Source organism: Armigeres subalbatus, chromosome 1 (genome assembly GCF_024139115.2).
Source record: "Armigeres subalbatus isolate Guangzhou_Male chromosome 1, GZ_Asu_2, whole genome shotgun sequence".
In the NCBI taxonomy this organism is placed as follows: domain Eukaryota; kingdom Metazoa; phylum Arthropoda; class Insecta; order Diptera; family Culicidae; genus Armigeres; species Armigeres subalbatus.
Genome location: NC_085139.1, coordinates 52,077,036 through 52,100,683, shown reverse-complemented (window position 1 = coordinate 52,100,683; position 23,648 = coordinate 52,077,036). Strand labels below are relative to the sequence as shown.

The 23,648-nt window shown below is 39.7% G+C and overlaps 1 protein-coding gene across 3 annotated transcripts in view; it reads left to right on the top strand.

Annotated features, from left to right (window-relative positions):
- LOC134225416 (G protein-coupled receptor kinase 2) overlaps positions 1–23,648 on the top strand; it is a 419,868-nt gene that overhangs the window by 231,653 nt on the left and 164,567 nt on the right. For all 3 annotated transcript variants that reach the window (XM_062705498.1, XM_062705488.1, XM_062705479.1), the window contains exon 5: positions 22,415–22,535. In XM_062705498.1, coding sequence (XP_062561482.1) covers positions 22,415–22,535 — 121 coding nt within the window. The remainder of the gene's footprint in view (positions 1–22,414; positions 22,536–23,648) is intronic.

Genomic DNA, 23,648 nt, shown 5'->3' with positions numbered 1-23,648 from the left:
GGATTTTAAGGGGGAAACTAAGATACTTCCAATGCACAAATAAGACCAATGTGGACACTGGTACTGCAAATCTGTATCTGCGGGAGCACATAATGTTTGCTTTGGAGGAGTCACTATCAAACTATAAGTGCACAACTGAAACCAATAATGTACGCAAATCAACTAGCGGAGTGATGCTAAAATTACATTGTTGTAGCTCTCCCCAAGACACTTTACATTTCTTCACTTATTGGGACACTAGACACACTGTGACACTTTCTACGCGGTTTTTAGGATCTGAACGTCTTTCTTAAAACATTTTCTTGCCGGTTTTGGGATCTAACCTGATTTTTTATGCAGATTATGAGATTTACACGGTTTATGAGCAATTAAAAAAAATACAATTCAATGTTACCTAAATGAATGGGTTCTGTCTTGAAAAACGGTAGGCCGAATGCCGACTGGCTGAATGTCGATTGGTCGAATAATTAAAAAACTCAAAGGTGCAGCCCAATCAGGATGTACGAAAAGGTGACGTAGGACTACGTAGCCTCATCCAATGGATTTTATACGTTGAAGCAGAACTGACCCTGTATTGCTTAGGGGCTTGCCGTAAGTGTTACGATATGTTTATTGTTTACTTCGCTGAACTTCAAATCGATTTCTATATTATTGAATTGGATTTATACATTCTCTATCCGAAAAACTGAAACCTCAAGTGGAATTTTCTCAAAAGATTCCGATTTTGGGTTTGTTGACGTTTGTGGTTGGAAATACGCATTATTGAAAATAAACCATTTTGACAAACACCGGAACAGCTGATAAACAATCTCATTTTAAGTGGGTTCACTGAATTGAAAATGAATTCAGAATACCAGAAATATGAAAATTATTCTTTCCTTGCTAATTTAAATTTTACCTTTTGCGCCTTTCCGAGTTTGTCGTGGCGATCCTAATAAACTAGGTTAGATTTGTTTTTTATAATGCGCCTTGTAAGAAAACTTCCCTTCCTGCTCATGAATGACAGCAGAAGTTATCGCAGCAAATAACTTTTCTGTCGCAACTATCGCTGACGGCCATCACCGCTACCTACGCTATGATTGTTTGTCGATTTGAAGAAAATTCATTTTGAATCAACTCTCTTCTGTTGAATATGATGGTCCTGACAAGAAACGATTTACGATTATTGTTTGGTGGGTAAAATTCAAAACATGCCATTTTATTGGTTCGTTGAGGTTGAACGATCTGTCGCAACCACACCGGCGACTACCAGCAATGCGATGGTTTTCCTTTGAGAATGTTACCAGCGCCCTCGGGCTGCTGCGTCCGCTCCGTTGCTTCCGCTTCCCAGCGTCTGCTTTGCGTGAAGTCTTGTTTGAAATGACGATTAGATCCAAACCTGCAAGTTGCTTGATTTTGATGTTTGTGCTTGCGATGCATGTACGTGAATGGTTGGTTTATCTATTTTTAAACATTTTACCAATTATCGATAATAAATGGGTGAAAATCAGTATTTCCAGATAAATACAAAGAAGCATTGACTCATTCTTGATCGACTGGTCCAAAAAAAAAAATGGAAATCCATCGAGTTCAAAGTCTATCATATTGAGAAGTGAGTAGAGAATTTCATGAAGCGTACAGCGAAGGACAATTCTCACATCTTATAAGAAATAAGATGTGAGAAGTGAGAAGTAATCAGTGACCTTTACCTTCTTTCCTTGTCACACTTCCCACCTCTTGCTTCTGTTTTCCCTCTTATCACCTCTAGCTTCTGTTTTTTCAGTACTCCCCTCCTCTCTTTTTACTATTCAGTTCGCACATCTCTCTTCTCACTTAACTTAATAAGCAACCAATTTTCAACTATTCGGCCAAATGGCATGAAACCAAATGTCACTTAACTCTCCATGTTTTCAAAGTTGGCAGACATCATAACTCAAAAATGTTGGTTCGTTTTGTATGCGGTTTAAATTTTGAGTTCGACGCATTTTTTCTGCCATCGTACGTAGTCGTTTTCTTTATGTAAAAAAAACTAGCTGTATTTACCCGGCCTTGCCCGAAATTGCCAATTTGATGCCTAGTTTTTTTTCTTCAAATTACAAGGAATTAGTTAACAGGGTAATTGTGTTATGTTATTGATACTTCATGATTGATTTATTAACCTTTTGTCTGTGCTCTGGGGTCAATATGACCCCAGGCCACTTTGAGTGGCTACCATTTTTTTTAGTTTTCATCCGATTCTCCTAATTTTTGGTAGTTTGGTAAAACTCGCCGAGATCTGTCTCCTAGGTGCAAATGCGCTTGAAAAATCCTGAAAATATGCTCTACAGTGTACTTTTTTCAAAATACTTACGTTATCTGTGCTCTGGGGTCAAATTGACCTCAAATTGCTTAAACAAATTTTTTGCAATTCCTGATCATAATACCTGGTTTACAGTTGGCGTTTGAGTGATAAAACGGCCTACTTTTCCATACCAATGACATGGGTGCTTTAATGAACATTATGCAACTCAAATGGGTTGCATAAAATTTATTAAAGCACTCATTTGGGTGCTATAATGGAAAACCAGCATTAGAACAATAGTTACATGACCATATTTAGCTAAATTGGCTTGGATGAGTCTTCAAATAGTGCATTCTCGGTGTTATGTAATAAATGAAATAATTTGAAGGACATGACGTCAAATTCTCCAAAGGCAGGTTTATCTATCGCCTTATTGTCTGTCGAGCACACAATGAGGCACGATAACATGGATTCTGTTTGTTTCCTGTAGTAACATGATTTTTTGGCAAGATTGGTCATGTTAAGTAAATAAAATTGTACCATTTTGGTACAGATTTATCATATTAAAGCCTATTTTTCGTCATTGCAAAAAATAACGTGTGCAACTCGTTGCAAAACTCGATTTTTTCAGCACTCGTAGTATTTATCCAACTCGGCAAGCCTCGTTGGGTAAACGTACAACTCGTGCTGAAAAAATCATCTTTTTGCAACTAGTTGCACAAACTACTATTAAATTTGTGCGATAAGAATATTTACACTGAGGAGAATTCTGTATATCGCAATATCTTGAGTAGTCTAAAATAATGAATTCAAATATACCACCACCTAGCGGCCAAGTTCTAAACTTATCAACGCCTCATTCCAAAGCACACGATTTCGTGCATAACCTTTTTAAAAAAAGGTGCAGTTCAAAATGGGTAGGATTTTCGGATATAAGTAAAATAATCATGAGTCAAGTCTTTAATTTGTTGAAATAAAATTCGATGAAGTGAAATTATGCTCACCTTTTTATATTCCATGTAGTTACTTACCAACCACTTACTAACAATGACTTACTGTCCTCAATGTCCATATAACTCCAGACAAGTGTTTGAAGGCTATATCCGGACGTCAGTTTGCTGAGCATCAAGGTGGATCCACGAGATAAGGTTATTTTTGCGAGACAGAATGCTTCCATCACCGGATGCACAACTGCCGCCACCGCTACGCCGCTCCCTCTCTTCATCGTCATTGTAGTCCCTTTTGTCATCATTCTGGTGCTAAAATTTTGATAGATCTTGATGGCAAGTGTAAATGCAGCCTCCAAACGGCATTCTTCTGAATTACCACCATTGCGCCTATCGTAATCGTATAACTGTATTTTGATTTTTTTTACCAAAAACCAGACAAAAATGACGCGTGAAGAAATTTTTGCGTCCGATTTCTTTCGCGTCCTACTGCGATCCGCAAATCTTTTGAAATGCGGGTGCTGGTATATTCAACTGGAATAATCACATACATATAGTAACATTATGAAAATTTGAAATGTTGTTGCTGATACATTGGAGCTTTGAGTGACGAAAACCCAAAGTAACCATTAGCACTATGTTTTGCCTTTTCGGCAATATAAAGCTATATAAGCTAGGCTCTGTAAGCCAGTGTAAAGCATGTTTGCACTGTGACAGCGTTATAGTCGCACGTACGAAGCTTACGGTTAGCTGAAAAATGTACTGCAGAGCCTGTAGATCGCATTTTCTGAACATCATCATGAGCATCAAGTATCAAAAACCATCTACACATGTCTCTTGACTTTCAGGTCAGTTTGGATAACCCAGAATGTCCCAAAACCATCTTATCTTGTCTTCTGGTCGTCTGGAATATGTTAAGGACATAGTTGAATACATATCCAAGGTTGGAGCGACGAAGAAAGTTAGAGTGTTGGTTGTAGATCGCATGTTCTGACTTCAAGGATAGTTTTGATGACTGATGACCCAGCATATCCCAAAACCATCTAACCATGTCTCTTAATCTTCACAATGATATTATGGATATAGTTGAATACATATCCAAGCTTGAAGCGACGTTAAAAGCTAGAGTGGTGGCTGTAGATCGCGAGTTCTGTGCTTAAGAACGGTTTGGGTAACCCGGGATATCTCAAAACCATCTTACCATGTCTCATGGTTTTCTGGAGTATGTTATGGACATGGTTGGATACATATCCAAGCTTCCAGTGACGAAAAAATCTAGTTTCGTGGCTGTAGATCGCAAGTATCGTACTCAAGGACAGTTTGGATGACCCAGGGTATCCCAAAACCATCTGACCATGTCTTTTGATCTTTAGGAATATGTTATGGACATGGTTGAATACATATCCAATCTTAGAGTGACGAACAAAGCTCGCATTGTAACTGTAGATCGAATGTTCCGGACTCAAGGACAGTTTGAATGATCTAGTACATCCAGAAAAAATATGTTTCAACTTGTTTTGTCAGTTCTTCATTATAAAACACGAAAACAAATGGAATATATAAAATTTACTGCGTAATACCGCTTAGCAAAATTTGGACCTGAAAGGGTTAAGTGAGTTATTGACAAACTACTAAATGATTGAACGCAAATTACTAAATGATCGATAACATCCTTGTGGCAAAATTTGGAATCTAGAAAGAGAAATGGTTATTTGATTGATTTTTTCACATATATAAAGTAGATCGATGATATATTCTGATGCTAGGCATTTTTCGGAAATGCGGACGATCTAAACGGCAGAATTTCCGACGAAGGGATCACATCCATCATTAACTTATTCCAGGCAAACGCCTACTTCCAAAGAAGGAATCACATCCACTGATGCCTTATACTCCACCCCTCCACACCCCCTCCTCCTTTTCGAATATCCCAACCACCATCACTATGATTAACTACTATGGACAGTGAATATATGTTCTAAATTTGGTGAAAATCGATCAAGGGGTTCAGAAGCTAAATTGAATTGTTCCTTTTCTAAAGACTACCCCACCTAGGGAAGTCAAATATCACTTTTTTTGGAAAAGATATTCAATTTTGATACACATTGTTAAGTTTATTATTTTTTATTGTGTTTTTATGAAATATTGCGAAAAAAGATTAGGCTTTCGGTGGGACTTGAACCCATACTATTCCACTAAGTACACGGACGTATTACTAATTATACAACAGCTGCCCTTGCGAGAAGTTATTCCATAATAAGATAATAACTATGGGATATCAGTCAATACCCCGTATCCATCTAATCTGCTTTGGTGACATTTTAGACATTTTCTCTCTACCCAACTATGTGTGTCAGAATTTAACAACAGTCGGGTGCGTTTGAAGTGTGAAATGTTGCCAAAGCAGATTCGATGGATACGGGAAATTGACTGATATCCCATCGTTATTAGCCGGTTATGAAACAACTTCTCGCAAGGCCAGCTGTTATAAAATTGGTAATACGTTCGTGTATTTAATGGAATAGTGTGGGTTCAAGTCCCACCGACACCGACATCTTTTTTCGCAATATCTCATAAAAACACATTAAAAAATAACAAACTTAACAATGTGTATCAAAATTGAACATCTTTTCCAAAAAAAGCGAAAATTTAACTTCCCTAGGGGGGGTAGTCTTTAGAAAAGGAACAATTCAATTTAGCTTCTGAACCCCTTAACCGATTTTAAACTTTCGTTTAAAATTTGCCACGCCGCCTATCTATAATTTTCCACACCGATTCAAATTTGAAGACGTCCACCGAATTTTCCTTGGAATTCTGAAGATTCAGTAGAATTTTACTTTCGTTTAAAATTTGTCACGCCGCCTATCTATAATTTACATACAACATCACGTTGGAATACCATAGAATTTTTCTTGAAAACACCATTCAATTTCCCGTTGAAATCGCGTAAAGCTCTCCGTAAAAATTAAGAAAAATCCGAAGAATTTCCCTTTAAACACAATTTTTGAACGAAGAAGAATGGTTTGGCAAAAAGCCATTTGGCTTTTAAGGTCACTAGGCCGAAATTTGCTTTGCTGATTGTGTTGTTTGACCAAACATACCATTTGGCCTAAAAGTATTTTGCCGAAAATGTCATTTGGTCGAACAGTTCCTTTGTCTGAAGAAAGAAAAATGGTTGGCTTAATAGCTGAATCGACTGGCTGGGATCCCATTGATTGATAGGAAGGGCCATTTGGCCGAAAGTTTCGTTTGGCTAAATAGATTATCCTACAAAAAAAATCGTTTGGCCGAATAGGTCACTTGGCAGAAAATGTCGTTTGGCCAAAATGGTTGTTTTCCAGAAAAGACAGTTTCGGATCAAATGGCATTTCAGCCAAATGACCTGTTAGAGCAAAACCATTTTACCAATTCGGCCGAATATCTCTTTTCGTTGTTTGTCGCTTTCGGCCAAACGGCATTTTTGGTAAAACCATTTTCCCAAAAAAACCAAACGAAATGGATTTAGGTCAGATGACTTTCGACTTTAGCACGGTCAATTGGCATTCGAATAAATGTTTTTTTTTTGCCATGTGACTCTCGGCCAAATGACGGGAAGGGCGTACTTTTATGAAATAAATTCCATTTTTCACAACAAATGAACGTGCCAAATAAAATCCAACGACGCACATGCCTTCTGCAAGGCCCATTCTACAAAATTCAAACACTTTTCTCAAAGTGAGGAGTCGAAATTCAGCTTTGCGATGGAAGGAAAGCAAATTTCTACAAAAAGACGTACTTTTGTGAAATAAATTCCGTTTTTCTAAAAAATACGTACTTTTGTGAAATAAATTCCATTTTTCACATCAAATGAACGTGTCAAATAAAATCCAACGACTCACATGCCTTCTGTAAGGCCCATTCTACAAAATTCAAACTTTATTCTCAAAGTGATGAGCCGAAATTCAGCTTTGCAGAGAAGAGAAACCAAATTTCTATGAAAATACGTACTTTTGTGAATTAAATTCCGTTTTTCACAACAAATGTACGTTCCGAAACAATCAAACAACTCACATGCCTTCTACAAGGCCCATTCTACAAAATTCAAACTTTATTTTATAAGTGAGGAGTCAAAATTCAGCTATACAGAACAGAGAAACCGAATTTCCATGAGAATACGTAGTTTTGTGAATTAAAACCTGTTTTTTTTCAAAAACTGGGCGTGTTACAAAAAATCTGAATACATGACTGAATTCAGCGAAAAAAAATTCTTTTAAGTACACTGAAAATGGTTGAAGGGAGTGAAACACTGTTGACACTTTTGATAATTATCAGTTCGGCCATATGTTGCTTTGGCCACATGAAATTTTCGGTCAAACCGTTTCCGATGAATAACAGTTACTGTTTCGCCCAAACGTTAATTTCAGTCGAATGCAATACGTATTATTTGGCCAAATGATTTTACGCCGAATAAAGAGCGGCCAAACGACCCTTCTCTTTTCTAATAAATTTCCATACAATCCGAAGAATAGTTTATGGCCAGTACAAAGAATTTCTCGTAGGAATCCAAATAAATTCTTGAAAATACCGAATAATTTTCCTTTGGAATGCCAAACAGTTTTCCGTGAAAATTTAAAAACTTCATATTGAATTATGAAGAAAATGAGTGGAAATTCCAGAAAATTACCCGCGGAAATTCCGAAGATTTTTCCATTAAATTAAAAAAATAAATTCCGAATTGATAAATGAGGAGTGAGAAGTGAGACGTCTCACTTCTCACTCCTCATTTCTCACTTCTCACTGTTAAAAAAGAGGAGCGCAAAGTGAGTAGTGAGACGTCTCTCTTCTCATTCCTAATTTCTCACTTTTTAATAAACTATTCGGCTAAATGACCTATTCGGCCAAATGACCTATTCGGCCAAATAACCCATTCGTCCAAACGACTCTTTCGGCCAAACATTCCAAACAACCCTTTCGGACAAATGATCCTTTCGACCAAACGACTCTTTCGGCCAAATGACTCTTTCGGCCAAATGACCTTTTCGGACAAATGCCCCTTTCGACCAAACAACCCTTCCGGCCAAACGACCCTTTCGGCCAAACGACCTTTTCGGCCAAACTACCCTTTCAGCCAAACAACCCTTTCGGCCAAATGACCCTTTTGTCTAAAAGACCCTTTCGGCCAAATGACCCTTTTGTCTAAAAGACCCTTTCGGCCAAACGACCCATTCGGTCAAATGACCGATTCAGCCAAATGACCCTTTCGGCCAAATGACCCGGTCGGCCAAATGACCCTTTTGGCCAAATGACTTTCGGCCTAATGATCTGTTCGGCCAAATGGTATATTCGGCCAAACAACTTTCGGCCCAGTGGCCTTCGGCCAAATGGCTTTCTGCCGAATGGGTTTCGGCCAAATTACCTCTCCCCCTTAACTGTAAGTTAAATAAATATTGAATATTTAGTGAATGTCGGTGTTCTATTCTATATAACACGTTTTTGGCAAAGGAAATTGGCCAGAGGAGTCTCATGTCGGAGATTGTCCACAGTGTAGAAGAAGAGCGGATAAAGTGATGGCAGAAGGTGAAGAACAAAAGCCAGGAACGTCGGGAAAAAATGCGCTGCGTATGATAAAAATGTCGATTCCAATGTTTTGACACATATGTAGTTGGGGAAAGTTCGATGAATACGTCATTCAGATAGAAGAGTTTTTCCTTGAATGATGTGCAATAAGATAAGGAAGTGCCGATGTTTGAGCCTATCTATGGTTGGTTCAGGCCTGTACTCTATTGCTTTGTTCGATCCGTGCATTAAGTCGTATGCGGAGTTGATCGCGGTGCTGGAAAAGTATTTGGCCCAAACCGTAAATGTAGTGGCTGAACGTTATGAATTCCTGAACGGTGAACAGTCGCCAGTCTATCGCGTTATATGATTACAAAACGTTCCTGCAAGAAGCGTTACGCGATTAGCTCATCGCTGGAGTGTACAATTCTAGTCTACGGACGAAGCATTTGGCGGAGGAAAGTCTCACGTTTGATGAAGCTTGTGTTGCTCGCAGTTGGAAAGCTGCGATGCTGGATTCGAATGTAAAGCAAGGATCATCAAAAATCACCACCTTCAACCGGCGGCCGTTATAGAAATGCAGAAAAGTCAAAGTTTACAGTGCCAGAAAAGGAGAAACGTGCTAATTTTCCGCTTAAGAAACAGTCGGTATCTCCAAAGTCCTTTTTTCGTTGTGATAGGTCCCACAACCTAAAGTCGTGTCCCGCCAAGCAGTGGACATGCTTCCATTCGACTTTGCATGTGGGGGCATGTCCTAAATGGGCATCGAAAAATGGATGACCACGATACTATATCTAATTAGAACAGGAATGGATTCTGCCAACGTACATAAGATATATATATATATATATATATATATATATATATATATATATATATATATATATATATATATATATAAGGATGTTTGAATGTTTGAATGTTTGAATGAACCGTTTGGCCAAAAATGTCATTTGACCGTACGTGTCATTTTGCGGCGAAATGGCCCCTTCGCCAAATGACCTTTTCGACCGTATGTCGAATTCAGTACTGGTAGTTTTCATGACTGCCATGTGAAAGCGAAAACAGTTGCATTTTTATTTTCAAGAGACCAAATGAAAATCTAGCGGGCTTCCGGTAATTTGTCACATTACAAGCAGTCATGATGGGAATGTTGCTTTGTTTTCAAATCTAAATTTCTAAATAGTTTTAATAGATCTGTGCAAATAACGACGACAATAGTTTAATGCGCTTTCATGAAATAAAAATCCGTGAAAATTTGGCAGCATTCCTTTTATTGTTTATGTTTTCTATGGAAGCGGGAGAGAATAAATAGCGGGCTTGGTAGTCATATGGCTACTGCTTCTGCCTCATACGCAGGAGGTCGTGGGTTCAATCCCAGGTCCGTTCCATTCCTCCTACTTTGTATCTTTCTCTTTATTTCTCATGTTCTAGCAATCGCTAGAACTGGAAATGGACTTCCATACCGTTTCCATTACTATTCCTATAACTTCAACTTGAGTATTCTAACAGTAATCTGCTAGAATTGGAAATGAACTATAGAGCTCGTTTCCTACATCCAATTAGAAATTCCATCAGTTACCTTCTCCTATCTATCACATTGGCAGCTCGTTAACCAAGACGGACCTCTGCCTCTCCAACCTAACCCAGAATTTCCAACAAATTCCGCATGAATTCGTGGCAAGTGCAGAGGTATATTCGGCTTGCAGTGGGCGAGTGATTGCATCATCATTTCCTCCCCCTTCCCTACATTGACTTGCATTCTGACGTGGCAGGCGCCAGTATGACCTAACAAATGAGATCACCTGTACTTGTACATTGAAGATGTGTGCTTGTCCCAAGCAAACATCTGTTGGTTCCCTGTGCAAGAACAGCTGATCTGGTCATAATGGAGTAGCAACTACAAGCAGTCAATCAAGCTCAAGCTCAAGCTCAAGCTCTATGGAAGCGGGAGAGAATAAAATGTAAATATCGCGTGACCTCTCCCAATGAAAAACATGAAAATCTCAGTACCGAATTGTCGATAGCCAACCGACGAATTTGATCGAATTCCACTTGACTGAATAACACGTTAAGTCATCTAGCCGAATTACATTTTGCTAAATCGGGTTTTATGTCGAAAATGGTAATTTGGCCGACACTAACATATGGCTGCACTGTTCGAAAATTTGGCCTAAAGTGTCGTTTGGCCGAAATTGTGGTTTTATATTTTCAGTCAAAAAAGTTTCAGCTAGATGGTTTTTTTACTTATGGATCCTGTACACCTCCGGTGGTGCAAAGGGCCGACTTGAAAGATCTCCATCCTGAGCGTTGCCCAGCTATCACTTTAACCTGTTGCCAGGTTAGATTTCGGTCGACTTCTTTTATTTCTTTATTGAGGCTTCGCCGTCATGAGCCTCTGGGTCTGCCTCTGCGGCGATGTCCCGCTGGGTTCCAGTCTAATGCTTGTTTACAGAATTCGTTTCCGCCCCTACGTAGAGTGTGGCGACCCAGCCACACTTTCGATTCCGAATTTCTGTTGCTATCGGTGTCTGGTGACAACGACGATGGAGCTCGTTGTTTGAGATCCAGTTATGAGGCCACCAGGCCCGAATTATATACCGCAGGCATCTGTTGATGAACACCTGCAGCCGTTGAGTGTTCTCCACTGATACACATCAACTAGATGGATTTCACTCTAAAGCTTTGTTCGGTCAAATGACATATTCGTCTTTCGACACTTTCATTTTTTATTATTATTTATTTATTGGTATTTATCGGTGAGTACAGAAACAGTTTCGATAGTCGCCGATGTTTGCCAATAAATCAATAATGTTAAAGTCATGCACTGCCGTAATCTGAAAAAGTGACGTATACGCCATTTTCCAAAAATGGTGTTAACGAGTACTACTCATCGAGCTCTTTAACAGAAAAATGGAAAACATGCATGTTGTAAAATGGCTGTTACGTCACTTTTCCAGATTACGGCAGTGCACACGGTGATCAAAACTTTCCCAATTATCATCTTTCGGCCTTGTGGTCTTGGTCCAAATTGCTTTTTGCTGAACAGCCCTTTCTCGTTTGAAAATTATGTCCAATGATGGCATTACAAGTTGCCAATGAGGTAAAGTTAATTTGGGATATTCTGCCGGATAAAATTAGAGCCCATATCAAGAATTCTTGAAAATCCAGTTACATATTTCGGAAAACACAAAAATTCATGCCGCCACCGACGTTTTTCGGACCCGCGCACGCCTTTATTTGGATAGTGTATGATCTTTATACGCCATTCAATAATTTAATGTGGTTTACCCATATGTCTTAGTTGTGGCATCGAAGATATTTTTTATTTATTAGATTATGCATATATGAGCAACGATGAAAATTGAAACAAGATTCGTCAAACTCACCATATCGAGCTGGCATATGATAATTCAAAATAAAAACCGTCATCAAATTCTACGTCACATGCGCCTCTCTTACAGTAGATATTATTACAAAAAAAAATCCTGATCCCATCGTTCTGTGCTAGCCAATGCTTCACATCGCGCATTCTTTCATATTTGAGTCGTTTCACTGATTTAAGAACGCTATCTTCCAGTGGGGATAGCACGCCAAGAAAGAGCGAAGTATGTTAATGGCGACGCCCTGCTCCAGTTCATATCTCTTTCCGAACAATTCTGAAGGAACTCAGCTTGTATGTACAGCACGGCCATCACGCCGAGCGGGCGACGACCGATGACGATGCGATAAATAAGGCGGAATTTTCCCTGCAACTTTTCCCGATTCCGTTGTTTGCAGAATCGAGATTTATGTGCGCCAATAAATCCTGTCGATTTGCTTTTATCGCCTTGGATTCGGATTGGGGCCAGCCAGCCAGCATCGGCGGAGATGTGTCACAGAACTTTGCACAATGGGCTTCACGATCGTACCGTTCTTGCCTTGGTGGGGTGTGGATAAACCTGACCGCGTAGCGGGGGCTATGTGTGACCACGACATGTAATGTAGGAAATTGAATAGGAAACAGGGCACTCTGCCAGAGAGTCATTTCCATTCCAAGGGAAATCTGTTACCATATAAAGTTTGTCCTTTTCGGTTGATGTTGTAGTTGCAGCTTGTAGGTGGGTGATGGCATCTAATTTGAATAATAGAGCCAGAGCATGTCGGTTGTCGAGCGTTCTGATCTTTTTTTGTCCTGTTTGGCACAGGTAGTCCTCGACATAACATCAACATGCTGTAACTTATTTCATCTTTATTAAATGACGGCTAGGGTTAAGGAAGGTACTTTGGTCCGGACTCGAAAATCATTTGAAGTTAATGTCACAAACTAGGCTCCGTACTCGGCAGTTGAACTTGGATGTAAGGTACATGTTTCTTAGAGCTTTGAAAAAATCAACGGGAAGACGCATTTATTTTAACTTTTCACACTTTTCTGCAGAAACGTCTGAAGAGAAGGAGTAGAAAGTTAGGGCGAAAGTTGATGAGTAAGTAATGCGACTTTCGAGATGCTCTCGTGATTTGGAATGGTGAAAAAGCACTTGTGACAGGTTGAAAGAAGTGGAAAAGTTTTTTCTCGACCGTGTTAATTCGATCTCAGTACCACTAATTTATGTCAGCTGGAGTGCAAAATTCAGATAAACATTCCATGGAGGTGGTTCTCAAGAAACGTCTTTTGTTTCATTTTTCTTTCGAGTTGTTTGAATTCCATAACATCACTGATGTCTGAGCGCTGCGTTTCCATAATTTGTCTGGCTCTTGACTCTATATTTTAATTTCGGCTTAACCCATTCAAACTTTTGTATAAATTTCAATCGTTCAACGAGCTCTGGCTATTATCCATTTTGCTTTTATCTCTAGACGAACTATTCCGATCGATTTAAGTAGTTGCACGGACTTTAATATGATTTGAATTGTTCCTGATCAAAAACAACTGATTTATACCAATTGTGTTATCTCGGGATTGCAGACTTGCCTTTTGATGTATTCCTATTCTAGATTCCAAACTGCAATTGCATACCAATGTGAAATATCCTTATTTATAACGGTTTACTTACAGCTATCGGAATCCATCGCATATATACTGTAACTAAACTACATCGGAATGCACTCGAATTATCCAAATGAAATTATTTTTCGGTTCAATCCAGTTCGAGCGGCGATGCATAAATTAAATTTTGTGTAGCTGTAGAGTTTGCATTTCGCTATTCTGCATTTTCGCGAAGTAATACAACGTATATTATGCTGACAAGCGACACGTAAATTTGTAATTGGATGATGAAAATTGCTCTATTGGGGTGTTCAAATTATGAATCGGGACGCTCAAGAAACATAACATTTTTGAATCTGAGGAGAGCGAAATATCACATTTTTTACTTCACCATCTTGAAATACAAAATATTTCAGATATTGTAGCTCCTATAAGTTGTAAATGTTATATTAGTTATTGTTGTGAGTTGTACATCAATCCAACATTATTTTAATAATTTTATCTTCATTCTTTTCATTGATGGCTTTTCTGTTTGTCAGTTTTTAATAAGGATTGAGTTGTTAAACACCCCTCTTCTATATACAATCAATTCCAAATTCGCTGGGATTGATTTTTGCATCCGACGCGACACCATCCAGGCAGCGTTCCTTGGTTGATTTTGTACATAATAAATCACTGTGTAAATTTGTCATTACATTCCAGACAGTTTATACAGTTTATCGTCGTCATCATTACCATCATCATCATCATCGTCATAATTCACAGCGCCCATCTTTAATGGACCGTGCACAGCGAACCGCGACCGCAAAGAGCGCGAAATGAAGCGAAATTATTTATTTACACAATTAAAACTGATATAAATTAGCGAAGATTTATTGATTCAAGCTCTCCCCTCCAGTGGACGGTCCAGCTATTTAACACCCGCCACTCCAGCGCCACCACTGCCGATGGCACATTTTCGCACTTTTATATCCCACATCCATCGATCACTGGCGGAGGTTAGTGGCTCGCAGGCGATGCCATTCCATGGTGCTGGTGGAACCCCAAGCAGTGCGATGTAATGGATTTCATTACTGAATTATTGAGTTTGATGTCAGTCTGTTCAGTGCTTGTGTGGATACTTAAATGTTTACCACCCTGTCACGTCACGAAAGTATTGCAAATTGGTATTGATAATTAAATTTTATACACAACAACACTCTTGTATTCGTTGTGGGTGGTCAGATTGGTGAAAGAGCTTTGGTTGATTGGGTTAGAATGATCCACAATGCGGTGAAGTTTTCATTCAAACAGGCTCTTCTATGTGAGAAGTGAAAACGACCGAATCGTTTGAACGAATGACGAGTACAGCTGTTAAGTTCATAAAAATGGAAATTTCCTTCAGGAACGTGAAGGGATTTTCTTCGAAAATTCGGAGCAATATTTTGTGGAAAACTCCTATGGATTTTTTCTTGGAATTTGAAAAGAAATTTTGTGAAAATGCGTTGAAAATGCCCAGTTGTCTTATTAGACCAATTCGTCTGAGCTTCAGAATGATTTGGAAAACTTGGAATATCCGGTTGGGACATATCTAAATCGTAATTCATGCACATGGCCTCTAAGGGTCTGTATGGACACCATGAGTTGCTATTGGCTTTGAATCATGCCCAGTTGACTTGGTGGACCAGTTGGTCTGAGCTCCTGGAGAACTTGAACATCCGATTTGGGCATATCTAGATCATAAATCCTGCACATGACCTCAAGAGCCTGTATGGATAGGTTGCTATTGGCTTTGCTTTGAGCCTGGTTGACTTGGTAGACCAAGTGGCCTGAGCTCCACAATGATTTAGAAAACTTAAAACTTTCCGTTCGGACATATCTAGATCGTAAATGATGCACAAGATCTCTAAGGGCCTGTAAGGACACCATGAGTTGCTATTGACATTGTATTGAACTCAGTTGACTTGGTAGACCAATTGTACTGAGCTTCAGAATGATCTGGAGAACTTAGAACATTCGGTTTGGACATATCTTTAGATCTTAAATCATGCACATGGCTTCTACGGGCCTGAATAGACACCATGGGTTGCTATTGTCTTTGTTCTGAGCCCAGTTGGCATAGTAGATTAATTCGTTTAAACTCATGAATGATTTGGAGAACTTAGATCATCCGGTTTGGACATATCTAGATCGTATATGATGCACATGGCCTCTAAGGGCTTGAATAGGTTGTTATTGGCTTGATATCGAGCCCAGTTGTCTTGGTAGAACAATTCGTCTGAACTCCAGAATGATTTGGAGAACTTAGAACATCCCGTTTGGACATATATAGATCATAAATTATTCGCATGGTCTCTATGGGCTTGTATGGCCACCATGGGTTGCTATTGGTTTCGTACCAATTGTAATTGACCTGGCTCTGAAATCCAGAATGGTTTGGAGAACCTAGAACATCTGTAGAAATATTGTCTGTATTCATGATTAGTCATCTCTGAAATAGTATTGGGTAGATTTCTGAAAAAACAGCTATAAAATCGTTCATGCGAAATATTCGTATGCAATTTTCGTCCATATAAAAGTGGCCAACTGGCGATCCTTTCTCCAACGATTACAGGATGTAGGTGTAGCCGACCAACTATCCGAGGTCAGTTTCCGAAAATGTATGAGCTTAAGATTATTTTGGGTATATAAACATGTGAATTTGGTTAAGAACTGCCTGAGATATTGCTAAATCAAATTCGAGTGGATATTACACGAACACCGTGAGTCTTTTTTAGCACTGTTGGACGGTTGAGCAAAACATCAGAGGGGACTATCGAGAACGCTCACGCATATGCTAACGCAAAGGACATTAAAAACAGACAACATCGACTTATGGGTGGCAACCTCACCACTCGTCGATTGTAAGACCCAACGTGGTAGAGACCCAACGATCTTTTTTTTCTGTGTGGTGTCTGTTGTCAGACGGCTGGCACCAATCATGGTCGATCTCGTCCCTAACGGTCTTTATAACTGACTCAATGACCTCCGTATTTACATACGGTGTCTCCATAGCCCACCCGTGACATGTTTGTTGCCGGGGTAAGCTAGGTGTTCACAGCATCACAGTAGTCTCTACTGCAGTCGTTTGTTTTGTTCAAGACGTCACCACTGCAGTTTCGACATAATCTGTTGAGCTGCCGTGTTCAACACATTTCAAATTTCCTCGTCCCGACATATGCTCTCAGTGAGGTTTTCCGGGGTCGCATCCATGCTGCAGACAAGCAGACAACACCTGCGTAAGTTGAAAGTTGATCTGACTATAATGCTTAACCTAACTCGACACATTCGGAATCAGTCGACCTTCGACTACGATGTCCTATGCTCTTTGCCATTTGGAATGCGAGGCTGCTGTCTTGATAAGTCGAACTTGGACCGAGTCCCTAACGTGAAGCACCAGTGATTTAAGTTCACCTGTGTTACTCACATGTCTGGACCCCTCAGGAGACGAGAACCGCCCTTCTCAGACTAGACGATTTTTGCTTCACCTCTGTCTTTTCGTTTGCCTCGGCCATTGGCAGGCGCACCCTTTTCAACAAGGGCTCTACCGTTCTTTGCTGCAGCCTGGTTCGCTTCACCTGCCGCAACTCTTACGGCTTGCTGTTTCCTCCTTGCTTGCTGTTTCAGTTACCTTCATTGATCAGAGGTACTATCTTCTTTTTTGTTTCATTCGGATCTGCCGCTTGCAAAACCTTACTCAGCTTCGGAGTTGCACCGCTGGAAGCCTTACGTCTGTGAAGTTCCGCAGTCTGGCGCTATACCAGCCGCTTTTCATCAATGATGAGATGAATCATCGATTCGGTCTCCTCTATGGCCTTCGTTGCCTTCACAGTCAACTTCTTCTCTTCAGAGTAAACAGGCGGATCTTATGTTCCGCCTCCTTGCTGGCCTTCAGCGGGCCTTCTACTCCGATTTCGCCTCCACGACTAGAGCCTAAGAAAGAAGGGAAGAATCGTTTGGCCGAAACCCGTTTGGCCGAAAAGGTCATTTGGCCGAAAGGGTCATTTGGCCGAAATGGTCGTTTGGCCGAAATGGTCATTTGGCCAAAAGGGTCGTTTGGCTGAAAGGCGCGTTTGGTCGAAAGAGCCCTTTGGTCGAAAAGGTCATTAGGCCGAAATGGTCATTGGCCGAAAAAAACATTAGGCCGAATAGCTCATTTGGCCGAATTGGTCATTTGAAAATTGAGAAATTAGGAGTTAGAAGAGAGACGTCTCACTTCTCACTCCTCATTTCTCATTTCTCACTTCTCACTGTGAAAAGTGAGTAGTGCGAAGTGGGTAGTGAGACGTCTCAACACTCACTTCGCACTACTTACTTTTGACAGCGAGAAGTGAGAAATGAGGAGGCGTCTTTCTTCTCACTCCTCATTTTTCACTTCTCACTGTGTAAAGTGAGTAGTGCGAAGTGGGTAGTGAGACGTCTCACTACTCACTTCACGCTTCTCAGTTTTGACAGCGAGAAGTGAGAAATGAGGAGTGAGAAGTGAGACGCTTCACTTCTCATTCCTAATATCTCACTTTTCAAATGACCTATTCGGCCAAATGTCCTTTTCGGCCAAATGACCCTTTTGACCAAATTACCCTTTAAGCCAAATGACACTTTCGGCCTAATGACCCAAATAACCCTTTTGGCCAAACGACCCTTTCGGCCAAACGACCCTTTCGGCCAAATGACCTATTCACCCAAACGACCTTTTCGGCCAAATGACCCTTTCAGCCAAACGGCCCATTCGGTCAAACGACCCATTCGATCAAACGACCCTTGCGACCAAATGACCCTTTCGGTCTAATGACCCTTTCGGCCAATGGGTTTCGGCCTAATGGTTTGTTCGGCTTTGTGGCATTCGGCCAAAATGGGTTTCGGCCAAATGACCCTTCCCCTTCGAGGAGACCAATGAAGGCCACTTCTTCTGGCGAAAGGGGTCCATCTTATCACCAGACGTCGCTCTTGTTGATGGTGACTTTTTTTTAATTATTTTTCTAATAATTTTTTTTGGCTTTCTCAGTTTTGTTTATCTATAACGATGATTTGGCCTTTTTCCAAATTACCAGAACAAATTTTCCAGTCGACCTCCTCCTTTAAAAATAATTTATCTAGTTTTTTTTTAAATTTATTTCTTTAATATTTTTTTTTTGTCTGGCCTCTGTAGATCTTGAGGTGCCCAACTGCGAATGAACACCTTCGAGATGCTCAAGGATACTATGTTTGCGTTCTTGCCCTGCTCGAAGGCATCACGCATTTTGTAGGTCCCCAAGGCCAGTAAAATTAATCCAACACTTGCTTGAAACCGGCGGATGTCTAACCTCTCCACGACCTTAAAGTTGCAGGGGTTTGGCAAGATTGACATGTACTTTGAAGCGTCTTGGGTAAGGAACGTAGTTCTTCGGAATAGGGATCACAAAACATTGCCGTCACTCGTCCGGAACAGTCCGGTTCGTCAAGGTTCGGTTGACCAGGTCCGACGTTGAACCACCCCAGACCGGATGGCGTGTGTTTATGACCCCAAGAGAAAGGGAAAAAGAGTACGTTTTACGTACGTAGAGTTTTACGTCTACGTACGTAAAACAGGAAGGTCTCGTCATTGGTTGTAGGTGTGTCCTATATCCGGATTAGAGGGATCTATGACAAAATGTCGAAAGGACAAAAGACCAATAGCACAAAAAGTTGAAAGAGACAGAAGGTCGAAAGGGACAAAAGGAAGATGGAAGAAGAAATAAAGAAGGAAAAAGTAGAAGAATGAAGAAGGAAAAAGTAGAAGAATGAAGAAGTAGGATGAAGAAGTAGGATGAAGAAGTAGGATGAAGAAGTAGGATGAAGAAGTAGGATGAAGAAGTAGGATGAAGAAGTAGGATGAAGAAGTAGGATGAAGAAGTAGGATGAAGAAGTAGGATGAAGAAGTAGGATGAAGAAGTAGGATGAAGAAGTAGGATGAAGAAGTAGGATGAAGAAGTAGGATGAAGAAAGATAAGAGATAAGAGATAAGAGATAAGAGATAAGAGATAAGAGATAAGAGATAAGAGATAAGAGATAAGAGATAAGAGATAAGAGATAAGAGATAAGAGATAAGAGATAAGAGATAAGAGATAAGAGATAAGAGATAAGAGATAAGAGAGAAGAGATAAGAGATAAGAGATAAGAGATAAGAGATAAGAGATAAGAGATAAGAGATAAGAGATAAGAGATAAGAGATAAGAGATAAGAGATAAGAGATAAGAGATAAGAGATAAGAGATAAGAGATAAGAGATAAGAGATAAGAGATAAGAGATAAGAGATAAGAGATAAGAGATAAGGGATAAGAGATAAGAAATAAGAAATAAGAAATAAGAACAAAAAATAAAAAGGAAGAAAGTCGAGAAGTTAAAAGGAAGGAAGCAGAAAAAAGGTAGTATGAAGAAGAAAGAAGGAATAAGGACGTGGGAAAAGCAAAGAATAAAGAAGCAAGATTAAAGAAGAAGAAAAAAAAGGAATAATGAGAATAAGATTGAAAAAATTAAGAAAAAGTCGAGTCAAGTACGAGACACTGAAGACGGCCTTACCTTTGAGGTCGAAATACGTATCTGTCAAGATACAATTAAGTGGTGGAATTCAATGGGATTGTATAAACTCGTCTTATGACAGGTAAGAAAAAAAGTAAGTAGAAAAAAGATGGAAGAAAGACGAAGGAAGAACGAAAAAGAGAAAAGGAAGAAAGACGAAGGGATAAAAGTAAGGAAGCAGAAAAAAAAGAAAAGGGAAGGAATTAGGTCAAGAGGAGAGCGAAGAATGTATAACAATCTTCCTTCTTCCTTCTTATTTTTTCCATCTTTCATCTTCTTTCTTCTTTTTTCCTCTTCTTCATTTATCCTTCTCTCTTGAAAGGGATAGAAAAGAAGGAAGATGGAAAAAGTTAAATTAAAGAATCAAGAAAGATGAGGGAAGAAGAAAGAATGAAGAAGCAAGAAGGAAGATAATAAAATAAGGAAAAAAGCAGAAAGAAGAAGAATGATGAATAAAGAAAGGTGAAGGAAAAAAGAAGATAAAAAAGAATGAAGAAGGAAAAGGAAAACCCTTTTCGACCTCTTGTCCTTTTCGACGTTTTGTGCCTTTGGATTTTTTTGTCCTTTCCATGTTTTGTCCCTTTCAACCATTTGTTCCTTTCGACCCTTTGTCTTTCGACTTTTAGTTTGGTTTCCTGAAGTGCATGGAACGCGTCCTGCAGGTGACTCTTCATCCAGAATGGAAGGTCCGTGTTGCCCGGCAGTTTGCTCCAAAAGCAGAGGTCGGTCAAAATATCGCGTTTGACGTAGAGCTTCTAGGGCTTCTTGATTGTCTAGTTTAAGCAGCTGCTCGGATTATGCACTTTTAGTGTAATTTGTTTTCTCCTAATAGACCGTGAGAATGTTAATTTCATTAATGCTCACAACATCAATAATGAAAAATTTCAACCAACCGAACAAACTGATTAAATGTCGCCTGTTGTAAATGTTTCAGTTTTCGTGTAGAAAATAAAACAACTCAATTCGTGTAGCGCCGGAAATTTTCACAACTCAAGAGGAAAAACTCGACACAACACAAAAGCTTAACTACGGGCCGGTGTCGGTCGTCTCCTCCGTTGTTCGTCGTTTGCATAATTTGAAATGACTGACTGGAGGGCTCGTCTGTTGTTTCGGCGCTTGGGTCACGGCGGGTGGCCTGCTAGCAAAAAATAAAATAATAAGCATCCGTCCTCCGCCTACGATTGTCCATCAAACCAACTCTGACTGACGACCGCGGGCGGACGAACGAACACGAGTAAGAAAATAGATGGCCTAGAAGCAAAGAGCTGCGTTCGTGCTGCCTTGTTCAATAAAAATATGTTTGATATTTCTACGAAGATTTCGAAATAACAATTTTGGCTTTATATCATTGTCAAATTGACTTGTTTGTTAGTTTCATTTTCCTATCAAATACAAATAAAAATCACAACATGAGTGCCGAAACTTCGCCAAATAAAGCATAGAAAGTGCCAGTATTCCGGTGCCGTTTGTCCTACTTTCTGTTTTCCGTTGCGGTTTCCATTCGGGAAAAATTTGACAAGTATCGAGTGCTACCGAGTGCATAATGCGCGCTTGTTTACCGTTGTTAGGAAAACCATAATCAATCCTGCCTGTACCGAACCGAGTTGAGCTATTCGAATTTTCCGTAACGTAAAGAAAGGCGACGCGACGTTAAAAATGAGCGTACAGATAAGACAAATTAGGCGAGACTTGTAACAACTTGTTGTTGGGTGGAAAAAAGAAGTGGATTCCGTAACGAGAAACGTGGAAAATGAGATCACTCATTGGGTCGAACAAGAAGGTAATTAATTATGTGTGGAAATGTTTTTGTTCCGCGCGAGAAATATTGATGGATGTTCTTGCCACCGCATCTTACGACTAGACAACAAAAACGGTTACTCACAACAAACTCGGTTACTTATGTATTGACAGATTGTATTCCACTTCAAAGGGATAGAAAAATCGATTCAAAATTAAGAAACACTTTGAACAACATATTTCATCACTAACTCACTACTATTTTACTTAAAAATAAATTTGCATAACAAATACTCCGCTTTCCAGAAATTGTTGGGTTTCAATTGATTAATTTCTGTGGTTTTATGTCCCGAATCTCAAATATTTTTTTCCGTAAATATTATTATTTCCAACTATTTTCTTCCTTTTTTCCAGATGTAAGTTACGGTTACGTAGTTGATCAGCAACCAATCGGACGGGAGCTGTTTTTCCAGTTCTGCAAAGTTAAGCGACCGCAGTACTACCGATATATCTCCTTTCTGGAAGACACGACGGGGTGAGTATAAATCACGTTTACAAGGCTTTCATTTTCCCACACAAAATACCCCGAACCGCTTGACCTGGGGCACCCGAAAATCCTGTACCTAATCTCTGTCTTGGGGCGCTCCGTTATCGAATTACGGCACACGCTCGCTCGCTGGTTGTCTCAATCTTTTTTTTTCGTTTTCCATCTTTATCGAGGGGGATAAACATCATAATTCCTCGGACGGACCGCATTTACGATGGAGTGGACTTTTTCCAAGAACTTAAGGAAAACTTCCCTCTTTCGAGAAGTGAACGGGATACACAAACACCGTGAAAACCATCAGCAACCGGAAAAAGGGTCGTTTTCTGCACTCTGGTTTTCACCCCCAGAGGTCTTAACGGCGCTCAGTCGCTAGTGTTGCACAATAAGCTCTTTAGAAGTGTTTGCTCGACATAAAAACAAAATCCTTTGAAAACTGTAGCGGAAATTTATTCACTCGTGCAAATCGCGAAGGAAATTGTCTACAGCCGGGAATGTAGTTGGCGCTGTGATGCTCTGGTGGGCAATGAAAAATGGAGCCAAACTGATAGGGAACGGTCTGATGTTCTACTTTCCAACCATTAGTCATAAATTCACTGCGCTTCAGATGATTGATTGAGAATTTTACTGCTCTTGTAGTTTACTGATTTTCGCAGTATCAAGCAAGCCTATTTGGTTGGGAATAAATGGAAAAAATAGAGTTGAAAATTGAAAAAAAAATGATTAGAATATAATAAAGGAGATAGAACAGAATACAGAATCAGAAGTAGATCAGAAAATAACAAGATAGAAAAACAAACAAAAGTGAAAAGATGGGGAAAGGGGATTTAAAAATATTGGATGAAGCCAAATAAAACTACTTCCTACTTCATCAGAACCAACTTTAGAATAGGAGACAGGGGCTGAATACAAAATCAGAACCAAATAAAAAATCGACTGCAAAACTGCCGTATCTGAAAAAGTAACGTACACACCATTTTCCAAAAATGGTGTTAACGAGTAATACCCATCGATCTCTTTAACAGACAAATGCAAAACATGCAGGTTGTAATTTGGCGCTTACGTCACTTCTTCAGATTACGTCAGAGAATTGAAATTAGGATC